General features: G+C 41.6%; 1 protein-coding gene across 9 annotated transcripts in view; it reads left to right on the top strand.

The window, feature by feature from the left end:
- Positions 1 to 20,312, top strand: part of esrrb (estrogen related receptor beta) — a 39,169-nt gene extending 18,857 nt beyond the window's left edge. For 5 of the 9 annotated variants that reach the window (XM_020713358.2, XM_020713360.2, XM_020713354.2 and 2 more), the window contains 5 exons: positions 558 to 683; positions 6,069 to 6,179; positions 6,457 to 6,618; positions 14,514 to 14,783; positions 17,290 to 20,312. In XM_020713358.2, coding sequence (XP_020569017.1) covers positions 558 to 683; positions 6,069 to 6,179; positions 6,457 to 6,618; positions 14,514 to 14,783; positions 17,290 to 17,537 — 917 coding nt within the window. In that variant the 3' untranslated portion in view covers positions 17,538 to 20,312. The remainder of the gene's footprint in view (positions 1 to 557; positions 684 to 6,068; positions 6,180 to 6,456; positions 6,619 to 14,513; positions 14,784 to 17,289) is intronic. The other 4 variants (XM_020713356.2, XM_020713355.2, XM_011490105.3 and 1 more) reach the window with 4 other exon arrangements.
- Positions 20,313 to 24,325: the final 4,013 nt, after the last annotated feature.

A 24,325-nucleotide genomic window follows, 5' to 3' on the forward strand; every position in this document is an offset into this window, starting at 1 on the left:
TCATTGTGTAGCAATGAAATTCCTTTTCATTGCTCCATCCTGGAATCAGACGCTGCAGCTGAATAATGCATAAGGCCTCGTGCCTCTTGCCTGTACACTATGTAAATAGTCAACAATGGCAGCGGTGGTAACAACAGGTTTGGGTCTGCAGGAGTATTATGTAAAGTGGTCAGGGGCATCGTATCTGACTCTCTAGTCTGCCATTGAGGCAGCAACAGGCCCCTTTGAACGCAGGGGACGTGGCCCTCGCCTAGGACCTGGACAGGGACACACACAGAATTAATGAGGCCAATTTAGTGTTGGCCCCCACCCTGTACCCCAGCCTTTTGCTCCCACCTCCACTTGTGCTGTGGTTCCCGAGGGTAGGGAACCTGAGCCACATGCACACCACAAAAATACACGTTTTAGCACTGCATGTCGCCGATGAATGGACTATTTTTTAATTATGTGTAGTTTTAGTAATTCATTTTACTCTTTGTTGTGTTTTTTCACCCCCGTCCCACATTACTAATCTGACTCAATAATCTGTTGATTATGTCTGTCACTCTTCTCTTCAGGTAACATAGAATACAGCTGTCCCGCCACAAACGAATGTGAGATCACGAAACGGAGACGCAAATCATGTCAGGCTTGTCGCTTCATGAAATGCCTCAAAGTGGGGATGCTCAAAGAAGGTAAGAAGAGTAAGAACATTTTCATTTTTCTTGCACACACAAATGCACACAAAGCATCTCAGCATTACACACTCTCTATAAGCTAAATTGTTTTGCTAATCATTCCCAGAGTTTTTTATGTCCTTACATCTTAACCCCTCCAAGACAGCCTGGTGTCCCCTCCCAACTCCATCTACAGCGCAGTAAATAATGTGCAGTTGAGCTGGGGACAGAAATATGCTGAAGAGGTTGACTGTGCTCTCTGAGTAATAGAAATGTAACAGTATTCCACTTGGAAAGGCGCACGCCAGGTCCCTGAGCACACACCAGCCACAGTTTCAGCCCTCTCTGGAATATTGATCCACTAAATGTTTTCCGAACATCTCAGCTCGCTTCCTGTGGATGGTTTTTTAAAGTCAGACCAGCAGGGAATCCAGTGACAATTAAACATGCTTCAGATGGATTTGTCTAGTCGGGATTTCTCTCCCCCAACCCTGAAACCCCCTGAGACCCCTCTTTTTTCAATGGGAGGCATCTTTCTGCTCTTCCTCACCGCACTGAACCAATGGATGCATCCTACCCTCTGCCACTGCTTCCGTCTCACTTGTTACTCTGAGGAGTCCTACCAGATGAATGATCCAACTTATCTTGCTTTCAGATTAAATGTTACTGCTGATGGATTGGGTAATCTTTTTTCATTGTGCGTTCCATAAGTGTTGATAAATCCGCTGACGGAGGATTCCTATTTGGCAAGCAACAAAATATCGTAATTTCTTTTCAAAAGTGTTTAACATTTTCATTAACGTAACTTTTTTTTTGCTTATAAGTCTGACTGTTTGTTAATAGTTTTTTTTTTTTTATATTCCATTACTCCCCCTCCTGCCACATAGGAAATTGGGATTTATAGATTCACATATATCCAGTCACCACCTGAGGCCAGAGTCATAGCCTGTATGGATCCCCGCACAGTAACAAAATCTGTTGGACTGCGTGCGGCCAGATAAAACCTCGGTTCTAGAAAGACAGAGTAATCGCATTACTATCTGATGAAAAATTTATGCCAATATATCATCTTGGAGAATAAGACACTGCAAAAATAAGTGGCTGTGGCTAAAAATGAATGACCAGTGTCAGGTTAAAGTAAAAAGAGCGTAAAACTCAAATATGCAGACTTCGCCTAAGCTTTAGACTCTAATGCACTCTTCTGTGTATTCAGCACATTCTCAGATTTAGAAGGACTCTTTTACATCATTATTGTGCTGCAGCTATTATAGCTACTATAAAGATCCCTCTGAAATGACAGATTTTAGTAACAGTTCAAAGTTTTGAAAAAAGTGGCTGTAGCTGATAGAGAAATTAGAAGTTTGTTCCTTTTTCTTAAGCTTATGACTTTTAACTTAGTTATAGAGTATAATTAATGATAAATAGAAAGAAAAATAATGTGACCTGTCTGCAGACATAGAGTATCAACAGAAAGTCACCTTGTCTCCTTATACCACTAACAACAGCAAAATTACATGCTTACTCTTCAAAAGCTAAAATTTGTTAAGAATGATTAGAGAATGTTTTTTCGTTTGTTTTTATTTTCAAAATGTAGGTTTTTTCAATATTAGTAGAAGCCACATTTAGCAGCTTCCTCTATTAATTTTGTTAAAAAAACAGTCATTAGTGGCTTGCTGAAGAGCCGCAGTCCGATTTAAGAAAGGAGAGGAGACTAGCCTAAAGCCTCTGTCGAGACTCTGCACTTTTCTTTGACTGTATAAAGGAGGAAGTGATCAATAGAAGAATCAAATGTCGGGACAACAGGTTTTTCCTCTGATCAATGGAAACAGATCAGATTTTAAAGCAGGACAGAAGACAAGATAGGATTGAGAGATTACATTGACGTGGTTCGGTGACAGTGAGAGTCTTCCTTTTCTTCCAAATGGGCTGATGTAGTCTAATGTACTGACTCAGTCAAGCTCAGGTGTATAAAGCAATAATCTGATTTAAAAGTTCAATGAACAAAGAAGAAATGTATATGCAAATGTGATATGTACTTAAAAGCCTGTTGAGATTATTACGCATAATCTAAAATCCAATGAGTTTCATGCTATAGAACAGTATTGCAAAACTAAACCCCCCTTTGGGAAATCAATGAATAACAAAATGCTTACTCTATGGCAAAATCCCCTCAGTAAATTTTTGCAAAAGTTTAATTTAGTGTCAAAAATGGGTTTTAAGTGCCGTTTAGTCTTTTTCATTATCGGCACGACCAATTATGTCAGCTCACCGTGGGATATTGTAACTGACCTGTAAATGGAATATGTGACGAAGGTGTTAGTATGGCAGCCTCCGGGGTCAGCGAATGAGGAGGGGGCAAAGTGTGACAATTTTTCCGCTACACTCGCTCATCACCACTCATGATTAAAAATGCTGCGACACACTTGCAAGCATGCAAAGCTGGCAACGGGGGCCCCTTTGAAATAGTGCTGACGGCAGTTTAGCAGGGCGGCTTCCTTGAAAAGAAAGGTTCGCCATGCCTTGCCATGTGGCCTTCTGATTTTCCCAGCTAAAATAGGGTCTGCCTAAGCCCTGCTTGGCATTGCCAACCATCCCAGACATCCTGACACTTTCCCCAGGGAGAGACACCCAGAACAGGTGAAGGACTCAAAATAAGGACCCTTACCATGACTGGCCACACAAAGTGAGTGAAGACAGGCCCTTTTGTAGGTGTGTGCTTGAAGGGGGGATTATTATTGTTTTTGGAGAGAAAGAAGAGCCCCAGGTCAGCTGGCCCCAGCCCCCACCTCGTGGCCTGTGTTAATCCGTGCACAAATGCCAGCCGCCTTTGCCAAAGGCCCCGTCCTGAAGCACCCTTCTTTGAAGGGATGATACCCGAGCTCAGCTGCTGCTGCTACCCTCACTGTCCTGTGTGTAGAAGGCCGTAAAACAGGGGAAGGGCTTTGGACAACGTGGTGTGCATCTCCCTTTGCACGTTTGTAGCACACCTACTGTTTACTTTGGAACCTCATGGATTGTCCAGGGTGAAGCTACTTATCATGACAGGAGCTACCAAAGAGACACAAATAGTGAATCCAAAACAGGCTCCAACTAACTCTTAATAGTTGTAGTTCCTTCTCTGTCAACTGTTAGGCTATGTTCACCACGGGTATGTGTGGCGTGTTCAAGAAACGGGCATTCCTGAGTGCACTATTAGCATATGGCGTTCACACTGAATAACTGATACTAGTGCATGTACCTACAGTTGGAAGAGGCTTGCTCCAAGCTTTTTTCTCTCACAGCTCTATTCCGATAAATGAAAGACTTGGTGTCATCAAATTCCGTCATGGCACGAATCGCAATTTTTAATTTCTCCTCCATGATCAATTTTCAAATGGTTGGCTCTTCCATGTTTTGAAAAGGACGCTACCCATACATCAAATCCGAGTCTCTGAATGGTCAAAGTTCAACTGGTTTAACTTTTGACACATGCTCAAGCGCATATTGTACGTAGAGCCTGAAAACAGACTTGAAAACTTGCTTAGCTATGCGTGAGTTTTGAAAGCAAAAACCCGAAACGCACATATATATGCTCGTTAACATAAACCTTTCAGTGGAAGTGGTTGCTCGAACAAGCTTTTCTGAACCTGCGTGTGAACGTAGCATTAGGGATTACTGACAAACGAAAGTTAGTTACAGGCAGTTGCTAGTAACATCAAATTTAAATATGTAAAGAACTATATATCCTCACAGTGACAGCAATGTGGGTTAAAATTTTAGGTTTACCGTAAAAAAAAATCATTTCTATAACTTGCTGTTTGTAAAGATATAATTGTCGTTGCTTTGAATGTGTGTGTCTGCACACACAAGCATGCTGGTGTGCACAGGTAGCCCCCTAGTTCTCGCTGGGAAGGATGAGCATCTGTTGGGAATTTAGGGTAATTAGGTTAGTAGGTTGCCAGTGTCAGGAAATTGAAAGACAATCCTAATCAAATTGGTGTTTCCTGGGAATCAAATCATTTACATAAGTTGAAGAAATCTCTTTTCTGCACTTATATGTTAATACAGATTAGGCCAAACTGTGCCATTCATTTATTTAGAGGTAACATCACCTTGCTGGAGAAGTTATAAAAATATTGAAAATACTTTGCATAAATTCCTCTGAATGAAACGAAGGCCGGCCATCACTTCTGTCATCATACTTCATCTGATTTTCACCCCCCTGCTTTTTTTCCCTTTTTGCACTGAGCGACCTCCATTCGCAGTGCATGGGACACATCCAAACTCATTCGCTCCAAAAGCACTTGCTGATGGGCAAATTGTATTAGGCTCATTTGCAGTGGCCGCACAATGCCCAGGTTTTTCGCTGTCCTCCCTCTTATAAAGTGATGAAATCATCAAGGAAGTGCTCTGGCTGCGGGTGTCGTTCACTCAAAGGACACAGGAGGCTGACAAATTAACTACTCCTCCTCCACAAGCATTTCATTGAGCCTTTTCTTCATCCAGTCGTCAGCACTGACTATGTGTGAAGGTTACATTATGTATAAAGATCTAAGGGATTCTTCCTCCTTGACAGCATTGAGATTTAAGTCATGTGGTGGCATTGAGTACGAGGATGCAATCATTTGCATTCGGTCGCATTAAATAACTTAACACCTGCATTGTAATATCACCAAATAAGAAGACATAGATAAAATATGTTAACAATGTTGAAAATTAATAGAACAGCAAAGACATACAAGTGGAAACAGTCTTATCAAATAATGAGATTATAAATAACTTATGTTATGATGAGGCCAGGTTGACATTTACAGTATCAGTGTAGGACCTAGCCCCCTAGGTGTGGCTGGGGGTGATAAGACCTCCCCTGCACACCAGAGAAAGAGGGGTGAAATAGGGGTCTTTTATGGGAAAGCAATACCCAGTTATCTATCTGCAATATGACAGTGAATCCTTTGTGTATTATATGTGTGGCTGTGTCTTTGGCGGGTTTTAGTTTCTCGTTTCAGGATGTTGAAGCGTGCGCACCTGGGCTCTCACAGATCAGTGAAAACGGCAGGTAGCTGGCAGCTAATTACCATGCAGTCTGCCTCGCCCAGAAGCTAAATAATTAGAAGGCCGGTCTGTGAGATCATTGACCCCTGTGTTAAATATTCATATGTTTAGACCTGCTCTGGCTCCACTGTGTCACAGTAAACCAGCCAGGCATAAACCACATATGGGAGGGCAGTCGTGCACACAAACACGCGTACACAAATTTGTGTCGCTTATACAGAATCTATTACTTTTCTGACTCATGATAAAATTCTGAATAGCTTTGTTTTGGGTTTTTATTTGAACCATTTCGGCTTTAGTTTGGGTTTTACATTTGATATGCAAAGACAAAGACATGAACTGTTTTCCATTGATGTTTCCCTGTCTCTTCTAATCCAGGAGTTCGTCTGGACCGTGTGCGAGGGGGCAGACAGAAATACAAGCGGAGACTGGATTCAGAAAACAATCCATATCTGGGCTTGACACTCCCTCCTCCCACCAAAAAGCCCCGTAAGTGATGTTCCATCACTAGTCCATTGTCTTTCTGCTTCATTGTCCGTCCTCTGTCAAACCAGCACAAAGGCAAACTTTTGTATCCTTCTTTTACCATGTTTGGACATTTGAAAGTTCTTAATAAAGAAATAAAGTAGCTGAGCATATGACCATTATTTAATGAGAGGATGCTACAACTATTTCAAATTCAAACCTAAGATCCACATTTTGCTGGATATGACCTCTGACCTCTGTTTTTTCTTTGATTTCTCACTACTCCTCCTTTCAACCTCAGTCACAAAGATAGTGTCTCACCTGTTGGTGGCAGAGCCAGAGAAGATCTATGCAATGCCTGACCCCACCATGCCGGAGAGCGACATCAAGGCTCTCACCACGCTGTGTGACCTGGCTGACCGCGAGCTGGTGGTGATAATCGGCTGGGCTAAACACATTCCAGGTAAAAGAGAAGCAAAACTTTTTTCTTTGTGTCTAATTTTAGAGCATCTTCTTCTCATTCTGACTTCACATTCACAATGAAAATAAACATGCACATAGATAATTAATGACAGCCTCTGGGTAAAGAGAGCATCAAAGGCACGCACAATACTCTCAAAGGAAACACCTGTATTATAAATTTCCACAAATCTCTGAATCCAGACAGATTTAGCAACAAAGTGTTGCAATCACTGTAAGGATTTGAGAATATCGCACACAGAAAAACAGTGGCACACATGAATGAACACAAAAGCAGGCACACACACTGATAGATTGAATTATTGATGGGCATAATCATGTTTCTTCCATGGCCCATAGACATGGTGATAGAGGAGGTGTTAGGTTTAAGAGGTTGTTGAATTAGGAATAGACCATTGAGAAACAAAGCACTTCTGTCAGCAGAGATTTGGCTTCCGTCACAAAAATTCATTTGATTTAAAAATACATAAATAAAAAAACGTGTTTAGATTCTGCTTGTTTTTTGCAAACCTGGCAGATTCTGCTTGATCTTTCACATGACCCCTACAATTTTATAGCATTATGGTACGGCAATGACAGGGGAGTAAAAAGTAAACAAAAGCGATCCCTATAACCTCCTCCTCTTGCTCTCATACGCATTACTTGAAAAAGCCGTGCAGCTGTGTCAGGATGCAGAAAATGTGCAACATCGCAGCAACACTGACAGTTGCGCACTTACTGATGCACAAACACATGAAAATATCTCAAAGTTTTTAGATTTTGTCAAAAGCCTTAAAAGATTATTAAACCCACAATTCCTTGATAAAAAGGATTTTTAATGAAGTCTGATTGAACTAAACTGACCTTTTTTGTTGTACCGAAAAGGTATTAGAGTGCTTCTCAGAAGGGGGGTATTAAACAGGTACAGATCTGATAGTAAGGAGATTAGAGATGGATATGCTCCCAGCTTCTGGCCACAGCCCCGGTCCCTTACGTATCTAAACTGTTTGGATCACTCCCCACAGGCCGTGCATGGTCAGCAGCCTGAGAGTTTAAACAAGGAGCTTACTGAGGAGCGGATCACAGCTGACCCGATAACACACTCCCATCGTTATGACCCAAAAATTACACCAGTCACTCATTACAGTCCTATATGTGTCAAATGCACACGGGTGGAATGGCCATTTTGAATTCTAAACAGAAATTATGAGTGAATGAATAGTATTTAAGGAGCACTTTTTAAGAAGCACTTTGTGTTGTTTTAACAACAGATATATTCAGGAATTTCATGACCACAAATTGTGTTTTAGACAAAAAAAAATGTAATAAACAGCTCCAACAGTTCTGATCTTACATCCCAACATCATTCTAATGTATGGACTCTAATTGGGATTTCCATATGTCATGGTAAGCACTATTAAGCAGATTATAGTTACACAATTGCATACTATACAGATTAATTATGCAGAGTTTTAAAGGTATTTGCCAGTTTGAAACTGTGTACAAATGTGTCATTAATGATCTCAGTGAAACCTTGAAGCAATAAGCCCGTAGTGTTGTTTCGAGCTTTAAGGAGTATTCTGCAACTTACAAGCTGCACTAAATAATCTCTACTACCTGTGAGATGATAGGCTTTAAGAAGATTATTGAGATCTGCTTCGGTGTAAACACGTACACACTCACACTAATGTGTCTGTGTCATATGTGCTCTCTTCAGATTTTTTTTCTCCTTATTGCTAAAACTGTCCTTTTTGTTTTAGTCAAAATCATAATTTGACCAAAGAGAGCCTCCTCTACCCCCTGCCTAAGTGCCTGCTGTGTCCCCGTCCCTGTGGTGGTGTTCGTATTAGGACAGAAGATGTCCTCTGGCCATGAAATGGCTGCATAATTGAGTTGTACATGGCTGAACCTGATCAGAGACGGTTCACTGGTTGAGCGAAACTCCATGCACTAACACTTCATGCAGCAACGGGACCCCAGGGCAGCCTACCACGCTCAGCTCCTGCTATATTTCACCCCCTTTATCCACTACAGGACTGGAGCTACTGATTGTCTTCTCATAGATTTTTGTGGCCAATGGAGTTAAAAGGATTAACAGTTTATTAAAAAAGCAGTGAACATTGATTAGGACACAGATAGATGGACCTATCAATAAAGTCCAAATGCAATTTTTTTGATGCCCCAAAACTTTACACTATGTTTAATATCAGCTTAGTAACAGCATTGTAAAGTGTTAAAAGAATGAAAAATGAGGGCCCACAAACTAAAATAAATGAGTGTACTACTGAAATAGTAAAATACTACTGTAAATGAGAACTTTTATTTGTTTTTACGTAAAGTGCACGTATTAGCACCCGTGTTACTAGTTCACAAAGTTATAAAGAGGCATAATGGAGGTGCAAAAAAAAGGTTAGGCTGCTTCACCACAGTGAAATTGGCACGTCAGTGCAGAAAAAAAGGGGGTCACAAATGATCACAAACTCACAAAAGCCCTACAGGGGTCCCATTTCAACTTGGTCTGCATATATGAAGGTCTCTTCAAGTGTGTCAGATTTTCCCCAGAAATTTCTGCTGAAATAAAATAATTTCCTTAGCACAATTGGTCCTGCTAATCAAAATCGAGGTTAACAAAATCCAAGCTATACTATCAGTCTGATTCCACCTTAAGTCATTTAATAATCACAACAGAGCTTTAAAACCCAAGTGTCGCTGCTTTAAATAGCGCCGTGATGCACGTCTGTCACCTAAGCGTGCAGGATCATTACGAACACAACAGAGTTACTCGGATGGTGACAGATGAGTTGTTTCTCCTAAGGTGCGAACAACCTTTGACACTCGTAGCAGTCAACTGTCCAGCCTTTCTGACCCCTTTCCATCATGTAAAGCTGGATTTCTATCGGTCCAGGGGGTTGTAGGAGGAGCTAAGTCTGATGACAGCTTCAGTGTGCTGAAACCGGTTTGTTTATTTTGAGCACATGCCTTCTCTCCAGCTGTTGAAATCTCATGCATGCAGTTAAAAAAACAGTCGTTTATTCATTTATTATTTTTCAATTTGTCATGTCAACTTCAAGCACTGCTAAATTTACTTTTAAATATGTTTTGCCTCTTAAAAAAAAAGGAACATTTACCTAGACAAATTATTGTTAAACTTCAAAGCTTTGAAAATGTGTATAGAAATTGTGGAGTTTATTAATAACCCCTTGATGCCTGTTGATGAAAATATGTACCAAACCCCATTCTGCTCCAAAATTACCCTAATTTAGCAAATACTTGAAATCAAAAATTTGATTTTTATTTTCTAAAGCTGTAAAGAAATTTAGGTGTCAAGGTGTTAAACTGTTTTTTCAAATGTTTTCTTTTTTCTTAATCATTTGTTTGTGAAAACCTCCTCATTTACTGAATTCCAGTTCATCAGCCCAGTTTTGCACACAGCTGGCAGACACATCTGTTGTGAGCATGGAGGCAGCAGTGTTATAAAGTGATGGTGCCTCTTGTACATTGTCGTGTTCGTGTCAGCTCAGCTCCGTGATCACCTGCTCTCCTCCGCTCCTCTGTCTGGACTCTTGTGTTTTTTTCTTTGCCATCAAATTGTGAAATCTACTTACTGTGTTGCCAGCCTGATCCCACTCAAGCTGTGTAATCTCCTTGTAATAGAGTGTGAATACTGCCCAGCAATAAATCAGCACCTCATCAGTGAACTTTATTAAATATAGACACCAACAGACAGCCCTTAGTATATTCAATTTACCTTCTGACGTAAGCCTCAATGCAGGAGATAAAGACAGATTGAGCAATCAGAGGATGCTGAGGCCTGAACCTGGGCATCAGAGTGAGATGAAGGCAGAAAAGGTGCAGGCAGATTGAGAGGGAGTGCATTGGGGGTAAACAGGCAATGAGGGGGTGTGCAGAGACATGGCAAGTTAGGAGAGGACCTTGTTAAACCATGTGGGTGCATAGCAGATTTACCGCACATTGCTGTGTTATTCATGTCACTCGGTGATAACACTTAGGTGCAAGAGTTTGTGTTTACTTCATGTGTAACGTCTGCAATCTCTGAATGATTTGCCTCTGAGTAATCATCGGAGTGCCATCCCTCATTAAGCAATTTTATTTGATGGCAGCAAAGATAAATGATGTGTAATTATAGCAATGATTAAAGTCTGATTCGTCCAGGTCTTTAAGGCTAAACTGAGATATGTAAATTTAGTATTGGCCAGGAGGACCACGTAGAGGCCTAAAGACCTCTCTGTAAGGGTCAGGAGGTCATAGGGAGCAGATTACTACAAGGGGATTACTGTATTTAACATTCCTCACCCCCAAAACGTTTACAGGCTGCTGATCAAAGCGCTCATTTTGCAGCCACTTGCAAAAGGACAATGGGTTGGTCACCATGTCGAAAAACAGCAAATAGAAAGGTTGGAGCACTTTAAACTTTATACTTTGTAGTCATGTTCACTGAGTTGGATTTGTTTATTTAAAAAAATGTGTGATTAGTTTATTTAAAAGCAGCCTTTAAACCGGCGTCCAGGGAATGCTTATACCAAGCGGAGCCCGTTGTGTCGTGCGTGTGGCTGGGTGCATTTTTCTTGAGCTCAGCAGTTTATTATCAAGCTGTTATTGATCCGATTCTTCTCATCCTGTCATGTAAATTTAAGAAGAAGCATGGCTTGCAGCTGCAAATCCACACATATAGATCCACACCCCCAAACAGACTATTGCAAACTGGCCTCAGAAATCCTCTTTATTCCTATATTGACACCGGATATGATTTTTCATATTGTGTGTCACACATGAATGTAGAAACATCAGAGGTTTATGCATAGTCCCCCTTGTCCCCTCTTCATGTTGAAGTGCAGAAAGCTTTGATAAAAATAAGCTTACAGCAGTGTGATCATTCATCCCAGTTAGAGGAAAGAACAAAACGAAATGCTCAACCTCCAGGGTCCCGTTAGGGGCACTTTTACCCCAACTGGAGCCCGGAGAGCACTTGACTTGGCGGAGGTGAGATTGCCGCTGGGCAGAAGTCTTCAGGGCCTGCTTGTCCTTCTGATAGCTGGCCATGATAGATCAGCCACTGCCCAGCCAAAATTACTCTCTTTGCCCTTTCCATCTCCTGCTTCCTCTCCCCCCACCACGCTTTGGTCTTCTTTCACTCTTTTACCCCCTTATCTCCCTCCTCTCTGGCCCATATCTTCTCCTCTCTTTTATCCCCCATTTCTCTATCTCTCTTGCCGTCTTTTTCCCTTTTTTCTCCCTCACTCTGTCTTTTCCGTTGTCTGATTGAGGGTGAGTTACGAGAGGGCTGCAGCTGGAGGGACCACACTGCCTCATAATTACATCTCTTTTTATTACTTGTGCTAATGGCCCTCGGGGAGAGGGAAACAATAATAAATTAATAGAATATGAACTCCAACTCAACGGAAATCTCCAGCATTTCATTTTGGACCGTCCTGTGCCCTGGCAGATGAAACAGCGCTCTGATTAATCTCTGCGAGGAGTTTGAAGCAGCCATCTGTGGGTTTGGGCTGCCCCCTTCTGCTCACAGCTAAGGGCTTTTGGAAAGTTAAAGGGAGGCATAATGGTTCTTGCTTCAGTTGTTCATCTGCAGTCTTCTTGGGCTACTTTATAGTGTTTTCTGATTTCATTTGAATTTTAGTAATGCCAATTAAGGGGATTAATTGTTCCCACTTCGTAATTATGATTAAAGGGGTGGATTTGAAGTGTAAGACCCTCATTTAATCCAGGTGCTGAAGTTAAAGATTATTACATCTCAGCATCCTGTTTGCCAAGGTTTACAGACACCTGATGTCGCTCTAGCAGGGAAGTGGAAAAGGCCCTTCAAGCTCACGGAAAGACCTCTCTGATTTGGTCAATATTGTGTCATGTTTGGCCAAAGCAGTGGGCTGGAAATGAAGATGTAAATATTGATATTTCATTAGAGGAAATCACCCACTCTGACGGCACTTAACCGGGCCACCTTTAGAGTGCGGCGGCCAGAGCAGCGCGTGACCTGCGGAGTCGGGAAGTCACTTCATTACTCGATTAAATTGAGTGGAAAAAGGCAAGGCAACGACACAAGATCCCATTTGGAGTGATAATTTAGGCTTTGAGGAGAGAGGATGGAGCAGGGGGAAAAACACCACCTCTCCATCTCACAACACTGGATTAAATTCAAGGACTTTTAGCGTCAAAGGTAATTGTAGGCTGCTGGGCTGCATGACTGCATATGGCTGTGAGGCTTCTGTTGGATCAGAACAACTCCATAGCCCCTTCAACAACCGCTGAACAAGGCCTTCACACGAGCTGTCAGATTGGAAGCAATGCTTTAGTTCCGCTTCAGTCCGCTTTGCCATTAAAAGGCTACACAAAGCCCTGCCCATTATTGCAATGCCAAACTGATGCACCAATCAACACTATGTCCACACTTGCATGACAATTTCTCTTCGGCCAGTCCACATTTCGTCCAACATAATGGCTACGTATGCAGACAGGGAAATAACCCAACAAAGCGTTTTAAGATGGATAAGTTTAGTAGCACAGGCCGTTATTAAATATGGTTTATTGCCTTCACTGAAAATAGTCAATTGTTTTGAGTGCTTTCGGCAATTTGCTTTGTTGGGTTTAATTTGAGATCGGACCAGTCTACCCAGAGACTAACACCTTTCAGTTAGCACTTTTCTCCACTGACTATTGATTCCCCTTCAAAATGTGAAGGCCCTCACATTCTGATCACAATCTGTTAATTAATGTATCCTCCAGCTCTTCCTCTGCTGTGGTCATCACCACGATAAGGGAAATTGAACACTCAGGTACCACTCTCTCTGTCTGTCTCTGCCCCGTTTCCTCGTCACTTTGTCTCTTCTCAGGCGGCATGTGTGGTGCGTCGCCTGGTGTCCTGGCAGGGGAAGATAAACATCAGGCTGGTGTCTGCACCTAAAGAATATCATTTATATTAAAGAGAAACAGTTGGAGCGCTCAGGTCAATACTGTAATCTTTTGCCTCCTAACCGCACAAAGGAAGGCAGTGTGCTGACAGCAAACTTGTAAAAGCAATCATATTAATCAGGGTGGAGCTAAGGAGCCTAATTTACTGTCAGAATGAGACGGAGGAAGGGAAAGTGGGGATGGAGGGTGTTGGGAGGGGAGGTTCATGCAGTTTATTGACAGCTAAAGGGGAGTTTGAAGGAAAAAGGGGGATGAGATGGCTATCTCATAGTCTGTTCCTCACGCTACTCCCTTTTTGGCTTTACCCTCTTTAATTTGATTGGATTTCTCACAGCTCATCTGATGGGGGATCTATCAGTTTGTTTTATTTAATGTTCTATTCCAAGCATATGTAGGTGTGTTCCAGGAAAAACCAATAGATCCTTCAATATCAGCTGCAGTGGAAGATGAGGCCCAGGGTTAAAGCAGGTCTTAAGGCTGGGTTTAAACCATGTGACTCGAGTGTATTTTTCTGTGTATAGATTTAGGTCCACGCATTTAGAAGTCACGACCCCGAGGTGAACGAGTCTGTTTGTTTTCTTGGTTGACATGGTTGTGTATTTGTGTGCATCACTTCTTTGTACACAGTCATGTCCTCCAGCCCCAATGAGAATGTGTCTTGGTGCTAATCCCCCGAACACCAGTAGAAGAGTGACAGGATACGAGAGGGTAGCCATATGGCTTTGTGTATCCAGGACCTTTGCACCGATTTACTGTCCTCACTTACAGTAAAGCCCACCTAAGTGCTGTGACACGGACTTCAAAGAAAACCTTTGGAGGACTGTCCATGTGAAAGGAATCACCTCTGATTCCTAATTTTGTTTGGAGTCTGTTTATTACTCAGAGTTATGTGTTTCTTTGTATTTTTTTTTGTTTATTTTAACATCGTTTTCACAAATACTCCCTGTTTTCCAGGTTTCTCCACTCTGTCTTTGGGAGATCAGATGAGCCTGCTGCAGAGCGCCTGGATGGAGATCCTCATCCTCAGTATTGTGTTCCGCTCGTTGCCGTACGAAGACGAGCTGGTGTACGCCGAGGACTACATCATGGATGAAGAGCACTCGCGCCTGACGGGGCTGCTCGACCTCTACGTCTCCATACTGCAGCTTGTCCGCAAATACAAGAAGCTCAAAGTGGAGAAGGAGGAGTTTGTAACCCTCAAAGCCATCGCTCTCGCCAACTCAGGTGGGATAGCCTACTGTCACCTGCAGATTTTTATTTTAATAAACATTTTGTCAAAAATATATTAATATTTGTCAGTTAAAAAGAAAATGATTCAAGCATATCTCATTTAGCTATCTGATAGTATTTCATTGTAACGCTAAGTAATAAATACTTCCAATTTCTGTCAAGTTAATTAATTTTTATAAAAGGGATTTAAAATAATTTCAAAAATTAATGAGTAAAGTATTATGTAGGAAATATTCATTTAAAAAGCATGTATGTTTGTTTTATTTACCCTAGTTTTTCAGTCTTCACACTAAAAATAAAAAAGTAGGAGCTTATTTCATAATTCCTTAGAGTTTCTGGATCATGTATTTCACGAGTTTCCAGTGTAACCTTTAGTTGGGAAAGTGAGATGGGACAAGGGGGAGTGAAGGGAAGAAGGATGGCAGAAGGATTTTTTTCCCCTCTTTTTTAATTGAACCGCTTCTGTGTTGTGGTATTTCTCCAGCACTTCTCCTGCCCTCCACATTTCTTCATCTCCATAACAGTGGCTGCGGGGCACAGCAGCCACGGGAGATAAATTTAGCATTTCATTAGGAGCACGGGGGCTGTCAATAAAATGTGTTAAGTCGCATGGAATGAGAATCAGGGAGCAACGGGGCTCGTTTGTTCCGATGCGAAGACGTTACGCCGCTATCGACAGGGGCCTTTAGAGAAAGCAGGACCTGTCCTGCTCTGATCAATGCGCGCCTGGGTCACTGGGGCGCTTTGCCTTGTTTTGTCGGCAGCTGAAAAATGAAAATGCTGATGGTGAGACTTTGCTTTCAAACAGCAGAGCTTTTGGAGGGGAGGTGGGTAAAGGAGTGAGCAGAGACAGGGATCGAGGAGACAAGGGGGGTGGGTGTCCTGAATGTTAGAACAATGTCTCTGGGAGATTGCTCTCCTGGGAGGCCCCCCTGTCTGACAACTGTGAAAATTCATAGCGATTGATTTTGTAATTAGCAGTTTATCAATTGGATCGACGTGAACTCACTGATGGATTGCAAGGAAATTGTTTCTTCAAAGTTGTTTTTTTTTTTTTTCCACTTTCCTACAGATTGCAAACACTGTGTGCACCCCCTCCCCTCTTTTTTTCCCTCCCATCTGTTGAGATGTCTTCATTCATCCAGTTTTTTCTTCCTCACTGCAAACCATTTTGTTTAGACACAGTTCAGTGCAGGTTGTTTTTTAAAGTGTGTGTCTGGAAACCCGTGCCTCAGGAAACACAAATAGTCTGCAGAATTATAGCTTGTTAGGATTTGAATACAAACTGTAAAAAAGTACAAGCGATATTTATGTCGCACTGCCTCATCTTTTGAGATATTTTCTCCCCTCTTTTGTTCTTCCATCCTCCCTCTGTCTCCCTCCTCCCATTTTCACTTTCCAAAACGACCTACTTCATTTTACCACTGCGGATTTGAAAACCTTCATGCTGAGAAATGTCTCAAGGTCCTGGGAATACACTTGTTCCAGTCAATGAATTTGGGGTGAAGCCTGGAATCTGTTTTGCTTTTTATTGTCCCATATGGTAAAATATGCAGCGCCAAGGTGAAGCAAGTCAGGCAGCCAATGACGTGCCGCCTCTGGAGTGCATGATGCCAGTTAACCAGGGGGAGAAACTGTGACCCAAGACTGACTCTGAGAAATGCTGGAAGACAGAGCCAGGGGGGATAAAAAAAAAAGGAGGCAAGAATAAGGGGGAAGTGTGGTAATATGATGTGCAGTAGGGTCAGTACACTGTGTGTACTGAAACTTTAGAGGAGCGAGGAAGAGCGAAGCGAAGCCAGAATAAAACTGCAGACTGTTCTGTAACTGTGAAAGAGGAGGTGGAGATTTTAAAAAAAAAGACAGTTGCTTACAAATAAATCAAATGACAGTTTTTATATTTTTAGATAAAGAAAAAATCAATATCTTGAGAGATATAGTCCTAAGAAAAAACTGGAAAGGAATTGGTTTGTTAAATACCCACTCCAATAAAAATTGTGTTTATGGTGTTTTTTAACATGTTCTTGTGACATTTTTCTCATAATGGCGGACATATCTAAAGAAATGTTTGTAGTGTTAGCTTGGAGGTGTGGGGGGCTGTGGGAAAGAGTGTGTAAACAGATGAATGATGGGAAGGGGTGGGTTTACTCTGCACCAACAGTCCCGCCCACAATTCAGAGGTGAATTTCTAATGAAATACGATTGCTCTGTAGAAACTATGGAAACTGGAAACTTTTACTGGACACGTTTACTTAGCTATGTAGGTATTATTCATGTTTTTCCCCATCTTTTTTGCTACCTTTCACTTTGTCTTTTTCCCAACTTCTTACAATGGTTGTGTTTCTCACCACGTGCTTTCTGACTTTTGCAGTAAAGATCAAGCATGACATTTGACTTTGTCTGTGAAATATCAGTTTCTCTTCTCTGCTGTTATTCTGTTACTGTTAGCGAAGATCTCATATTAACATATTGGTCAAATCTTCCTTTATTCTTGCCCCAGCAGATTCCATGCACATAGAGGACATGGAGGCAGTCCAGAAGCTTCAGGATGCTCTCCACGAGGCCCTGCAGGACTTTGAGTGCAGTCAGCATCAGGAGGACCCCCGACGGGCCGGAAAACTGCTCATGACCCTGCCCCTGCTGAGGCAGACTGCCACCAAGGCCGTGCAGCACTTTTACAGCATCAAGGTGCAGGGCAAGGTGCCCATGCACAAACTCTTTCTGGAAATGCTGGAGGCCAAGGTCTGATTGAAGGGTGGCACCCTGGCCACGGCTTTGGTGGAAGCTGCATTGAGGGAAGGAAGAGACTTGAACCAAGAACGAGCCATCTCAGAAGAGTGACATCCCCTCAGAAGGACAGAGATCGACCTCTTTTACTTCTGCTCTTCATAATAAACGGGGACTGTAAAATAAAATAAAAAAGCAAGAGATGCAAAACTTGGTTATAAGTATAAATACGAAAATGATGCAGATTAATTTAAAATATATAAGAAATAGTATGTACAGTTATAATTCTTTGTTAATTGTCAGTGGTCATGCTCTGTATGAACGAAGACCCTTGTACCCCTTTAGGATCTTCAGAACAGAAGACAAAAAGCTTTTTTTTTTCCAGAAAACATCATAAAAAATGTCTTCTCAAGAAAGTGAGAACTTTATAGGCAGACTCGCCCAACTCTCAGCTGTGGTTTCGGTTGGACTTGGCCAGAACATGTAAATATTTATTATTTGAAAGGGCAAAGTGTACAGTTTAAAGTTTGGGTGAACTTTTTTTTCTGTTGTACCCATGATCTCATCCAGAAAAAAAAAAGAGCAAAAACTAAGAACATTGTTACTTAAATGTGAACTCCTATCAGTTTAACTGTCCTTGAATATACCTCTCCACAGCTGTAAACAGTGTGACCTTTGTAGATCTGTCAGCCTGGAAGACTTGCTGGTCCCACATCTATCCAATCTAGCAGAGGCAGGTGAAAAAAAAGGTCAGGCATCTTATTCTGTAGTAACACAGCAATAATAAAGGGAGCTGTTGGGAAGCTGAGCATTTTTCCTCTGTTTCATGTGCTATTCAATGCTGCTGTTGCACAAAGACCATGCCTGTGAGTGTCTCAGTTTAAACCGCAGGCGATAACCCTGCGTTTATGTATCACATTTCCCGTTTGACAGCGGTTGTGTCGATTGTGTTGCTCACATGGTACACTCCAGATTTGGTTAAGCCTGTGAAAATTGACATTCAAACAGATGACCCAGTCCAGTCTATGGTAAAAGATAATGGGCGGGTGAGTTATGGCAGTTTCAAAGGATTGATGCAGAGTGGCAGAAGTCCACAGGATTCCTTGTTCAAACAATCAGAGGCCCACATGTCAGCCACTCTATTTTGGGCACTTTTAAGCCTGTGGCAGAGTCATAGCACTAGCAGGGAGCAAGTAGTCCAGCATCTGCTCTCAACTTTTTAGACAGCTCCTGTCTTTTAATAGCTCTGCCTGCATTTATAGAGCTTTAACCAAACAGAGGTACATGGCAGGTGCAGAGTCAAAGCGGTGGCTCTTCACACGGGGGTTTATTTCTAGCTGGCAGGATACAGTTGTCCAGGCAGCCACAAGTTCACGTGGAACACTTGACTGCATGTTTACACGGTGGCCACTGTGGAGCTCCGCCCATGTCATCAGCCTAGAGGGGGAAGAAAGGCAGCTGTGAGGGAAAGTCGGGATGCCCGAGCATGCACGTGTGACTAGCTATGCAAGAAACAAAGTGTCAGCAAGCGTGGGAGGTTAACAGCATCCTGACAGTGTGTCTGTACAAGGTGTGATCTCTAGTGGGAGAATGATCTGACTCTCCCTTCTGATCAAGCTTGTCCACAAGTCCTTTATGCTGAGCGTTAGCAGCAGTGTAGTCCAACAGAACGGCACTCCATTTAAGGTAGAATCGTGCGTGATTAATTGTCCCAAATGCCGGGATCAAAGGTGTCCCTGAAATTGTGCAGAGCATTGTCGTATTTGTGACATCAAAGGGCAGCAGTGAACATTCAGCCAGCATGCCTTTTTACGTAGCAGCTTGATTGGTCCCTCAGTGCAGGACAACTTCCCACCATGATCAAACTCCCACCTCCAAGTTCCACCAGCTGCTGTCCAGTTTGCAGGCTAACACTGAAAAGGGGTTAACCAACTATTGTTACTTTTGTGCAATACAGCAGGGACCAATTCTGACTGAAGCCATGTTAAAAGCATGCTTAAGCTTACATTTGGAAGAATGTGTTGGCCATACAGGGAAATATTCTAAACTCTTCTAATCAAAATTGTGTAATCTGTGAATCTAAACTATAATTAGGTGCAGTAAAATATAATAAAAGCATTTGGTGTTGGCCTGAGATTCTATCGAAATCAATAGAATCACAATAATTTATTTTGTTCTTTCCTATGACTGTGTATTAAGTAACAGACATGTCATCGCAAACTGTGTCTACATGTGTACTGTAAATATATAAACATCAAAACAGTAGGATTGCCGAAGATAAAAGTATGCAGCGCCCTGCTCACTATACTACCTCATTGTCATGTTGTTATTTTCCTGATAAAATATTTTGTGCTCTGTATTATTCTCATATCCAGGATGTACCTGAGCCATCCATTTTTTTTTATCAAGAAGAGGAAAAAAAGTACTTTTGTCCTCCTGCCAGAAAAAAAATGTTGAATTGTGGGTAAAGCTTTTCCTATTTGACTCAAAGTTTTATTTGTAAAGCATGCTTCATGTTGAACTTTCGAGTTGACCATCAATGTCCCCTAGTTTAGTTTCTGAGCAGGTGTGTTGGTATGAACAGCAGTGTGTCAGAATTGGTCCCTCTTATGACAAATTGCAAACAGAGACGGGTAACTGATTTCCTATCTCTGTGCTTTGAGTATTTATGGTGTGAAATTTATCATTTGGCATTGGTGTACATTGATATCTCTGATTGTTGATTCAACAATATCTGTGTAACTTTGATTTTTAAAAGGTAAAGGATCGATAAATTAAACACTCACTGAACTCTGATTCTGATCTCTGATACTCTTCTTTTGTGAACTTTGTTCAACCCACTCACAGTTGTACATTTGACAGGAAATCTAATTGGGTTCAAAAGTGAAGCCTGAAGTGGGAGGAGTCTAATGACGAGTTTCCTCCACTCACTTAAACAATATTCCTGAAATGGCAATTGGATGGGGCAATGTAAGGCTTTTCTAGGCACTAATACGCCAATTAAAAAAAATAATCAAAAAAATAACCACATTTGAACTCTAATAAAATCTGAATTAATCTGTTTTCTAAACCTGCTGTACTTCCACAGCTACTGAAGGGACAACTGGACAGTTTGCCGCCGCAAGGCACCATAAATAAAATATCCTATTAAAAATAAAATCCCCCTAATCCTACCCAATGTTTTCATTAAATAAAACGTTTGACAAAAAAATCTTTTTTGTGTGTAAAACTTGACTTCTTTACACAGGTGTCAATACAAAGTTGCTGCCTTTTGTAACCTGTCCCTAGTGGTCCTTGGAGGAACTACAGCATTCCTGGTTTGGGTCGAACTGGAAGGTTGGGGACTAAAGTGGAGGAAACCTTCACCCTAGCCCTGCCCCTTTTGTTTGGTGGAAATATCCCTTCACATAACTTGCGGTGGATGATCTGCACTGAAATGGAACAAAGAGGAGACTTCACCTCCCAAAAGATGTGCGATTGGTGGCAGCAGGTGAGGCAAGCCAGTTAAAGCGTCAGCCAGGCTACCCAGCCATTCAATAATCAGTCGCGAATGTCGGGCCAGGAGTGTTGAAAACTGATCCGTCACATGAAAGACATGGACATGCTAGCACTGTGATGGGGGAATTTAGGGGGGATGCAGCTCCATTATTTCAGGAAGCTGATATTCCAAGGAGTTAAGCATTCTCTTTTCTATATAATTAAAAGAGCCAATTTCCCTTTTTTTTAAATAATGTCCTACCAAGCAATTAATTTTAGTAATCATAGCATGAAAAAGGATAAACAGAGAGTCTTGCAAAAGATACACATAAAAAACACACTGAGAGCAACATTGTTTCCCCATGCAAATCATGTTAGTCCAAATCTAGTCGTCAATAAGTTTCCCACGGATACAGTACTGAGGCAATCATTTACTCCAATGGACAGGTCAAAACACCTTTCATTAGACCTACAAGGCATCTCATGGAGATGCGGCCCTGCCAGCAGCTGCATGACTGCTGTATATTGCTTATGTGTGTTTCATTATTCCCAAAGCAGCGTTGATGACGGTAAGGGAAAGGATTACACGTCAGGGTGAGTGATTGGGTTTGAACAGAGCTGCTGCATACACTTTGTATCAACCCAGGGCTCAAATTACACTTAGGTTGAAAACGTAGCACGTAAATGCCCAGGAGAGCTTGTGGCACAGAAATGAAGAGTGGGCCACCATCTTTTCCCCTCTCTGCTGCTCTGCAACACACACTCAAACGTTTCACGTCTTTTCTTCATAAAATAGCTTTTTGACCCTTTCCTCTCCTTCCTCCCTTTGCCCCCTAGTCATTTTTGAGGCACAACTATTCTATACAGGCATTCTCATTGTTCCATTCATTCTTTCAGGTGTATTTATTTCTCCATTTGTAATATTGCAGGCACCAGCCGACAAGACTATGACTATTGAATAACAGGATCCAAAGCGTTTTCACAACCATGGAGCTATCAGACAGAAACAATGCATCACATCAATTTTTAAAAAACAAACAGTTTGTTGTATTGTTGTCTTGAACTACATTTGACTGATAAAAAATCTCTCAGCTTTGCAGATGACTCTGTTTTCTTAAAAAAAGAAATGGAAAAAAAGGCTTAATTTTAAATAGATTCTGATAAACTGCTGTACCTGTCCAAATAGCAATATGTGAGCCACGCATCTTCACCCCCTTCCCATGACTGATCAATAGGCTGTCAAGGTGCATATCAGGCTTACAGGCCAGGCCATCTGAGATCTAACCTCTCTCATTTTCCTCCCTCACTGTTTTAAGAGCATTTATCAGGTTTTACTCCTGTGCTGCCTCATGCATGGATGAACAATGGTCCCTTAAATCCTTAAAGACTCACTTTGAGAAAAATTGTGCTTTATGGTGGTTTTTTTACGTGTTCTTGTGGCATTTTTCTCTTAATTGTGGCACAAATGTAAAGAAAATCAAGCTTAAAATTGAGTTTCTGACTATTTCTTTATTCAAATAGTTTATGAATCAGAATCTGACACAGAAACGCCATTAAAAAAAGCTATTAGGGCAGGCCACAAGTTGCCTGCTCTGCTCTATTCTGATGCATCCACTCATAGACGACTAGATCCTTGTATGTCTTTGTTTGTTGGCATCTGGCTCAAAACTGTACAGCTAAATTGCTCCAATATGGCTCACCATTTATGTTGCAACACTAATATTAGATTGGGTCTGAGGGGCTGTAAGCTATCAGGTAAGAAAAATCCATTTGTAAACAAATGGATGATAGGAAGTAAAGGCAGGCTTACTCTGCAGCAACAATACCGCCTATAACCCAGAGGCAAATGTCCAATAAACTCCTGCCGCTCTGCATACAGTCTCCTGGAAACCGACTATATTTTTTAAAATTTTGGCTAAAAACGGCATTTTCATAATTAAAAGATCACTGGCAATGCTTGTTGCAGATCATAGATGTTTGGAGTGGGTCTTGATGTTATCTTTTTTAATGAACTTGTATGCAATCACACCCGTAGATTCCTTAAAAAGTATAATCTTTTTCCTTGTTTGAACCTCAAAACGAGGAGCACATCACGTGGTGCAGAAATTATGCACAAGGTCCCATAAGAGCATTTCCCGTGGGATGTGGGAGAAGGCGCCGCACACGATGAGGCCACATCAAACCAGCAGAGGTGCAGAGAAAATAAAAATCAGTGCCCTTGTGTTTTTCTAATACCTAAACGTTGTAGGAGCACAAGTGCTCTGGGAGGGCAGGTGGGCAATAAACTGTATCAAAATACACATGCGCACAGATAACTGAAAGTGAGCAGTTTTCTTACTTTCTTCAAGATTTATTTTCCCAACTGTATCTTTGCGCCGCTCACTGATACGAAGCTGCAGGGGAGAAGAAATATTCCCAACTATCTGTCGAATGTATCTTCCTGTGACCGAGAAAAACACTCTTGTGAGATGGGTGTGTGCGCACCAGTGTGTGTCTGTGTGTGCAAGGAGGTGGGAGGTCTCTCCTTACTGTTTTATTGCGTCTGCCATGTATTCACACGTTCTTATAGGCATTTCCAATTTAAACTGTGGTTTGGAAATAATGAAGGGAGATAAGGAAGATCAGTTGGAACAACTAACACAGCTTCCTGTGCAAAGACAGCCGTTTAACAAAATTAGATTGTTGTGTGTTGTTTGCCTTCCCTGTCATACAAAAGAGTATTTATTCATGAATGTTTTTTCTTACTAAAAAATATAAATGAATTTTCATTCAAACATACTTACACATTTATGATAATATCATTTTGTTTTCCTTTCTCTTCCATGTATCATGGGGAATCATCCCGAGGATTTTCTAGAATTCGAGGACCAAGGAGGAAATGGTCAGACTCTGCCCCATAGGGAAGCCACACATGGACCTGACCTTTACTGTGTGTCAAGCAAAGGTTAGAAATCTTTACTGGCCTTAAAGCAAATGCTCTTGTTTGCCATAATGGAGGAGGCCCCCTGCCTTTTTTGGAGCCAAAGACCGAGTCCGGTCCCGAGAGATTACAGTCTGATGGAATTCTCTGTCTCTGTCTATGCACTCACTCACACACCTACTGTCTTCACTCCTTTACTGGCTTATCCTTCAATCCAAGTGAGTGTCACACCTCTTGTATCAAACAAGCTAACCCCTATATTCTCCAAGGATTTATTTAAAGTAACAACATTTCCATGTATATATTAAAGTCCTGCTTATTACCACTTTAGTGTTTGGAGATGAGCAGGTACTCAAGTAGTCAACATGATGATGCAGTGAGAAACAGAGACATGATCAACCTTTTAAGACTT

Source organism: Oryzias latipes, chromosome 22 (genome assembly GCF_002234675.1).
Source record: "Oryzias latipes chromosome 22, ASM223467v1".
NCBI lineage: Eukaryota > Metazoa > Chordata > Actinopteri > Beloniformes > Adrianichthyidae > Oryzias > Oryzias latipes.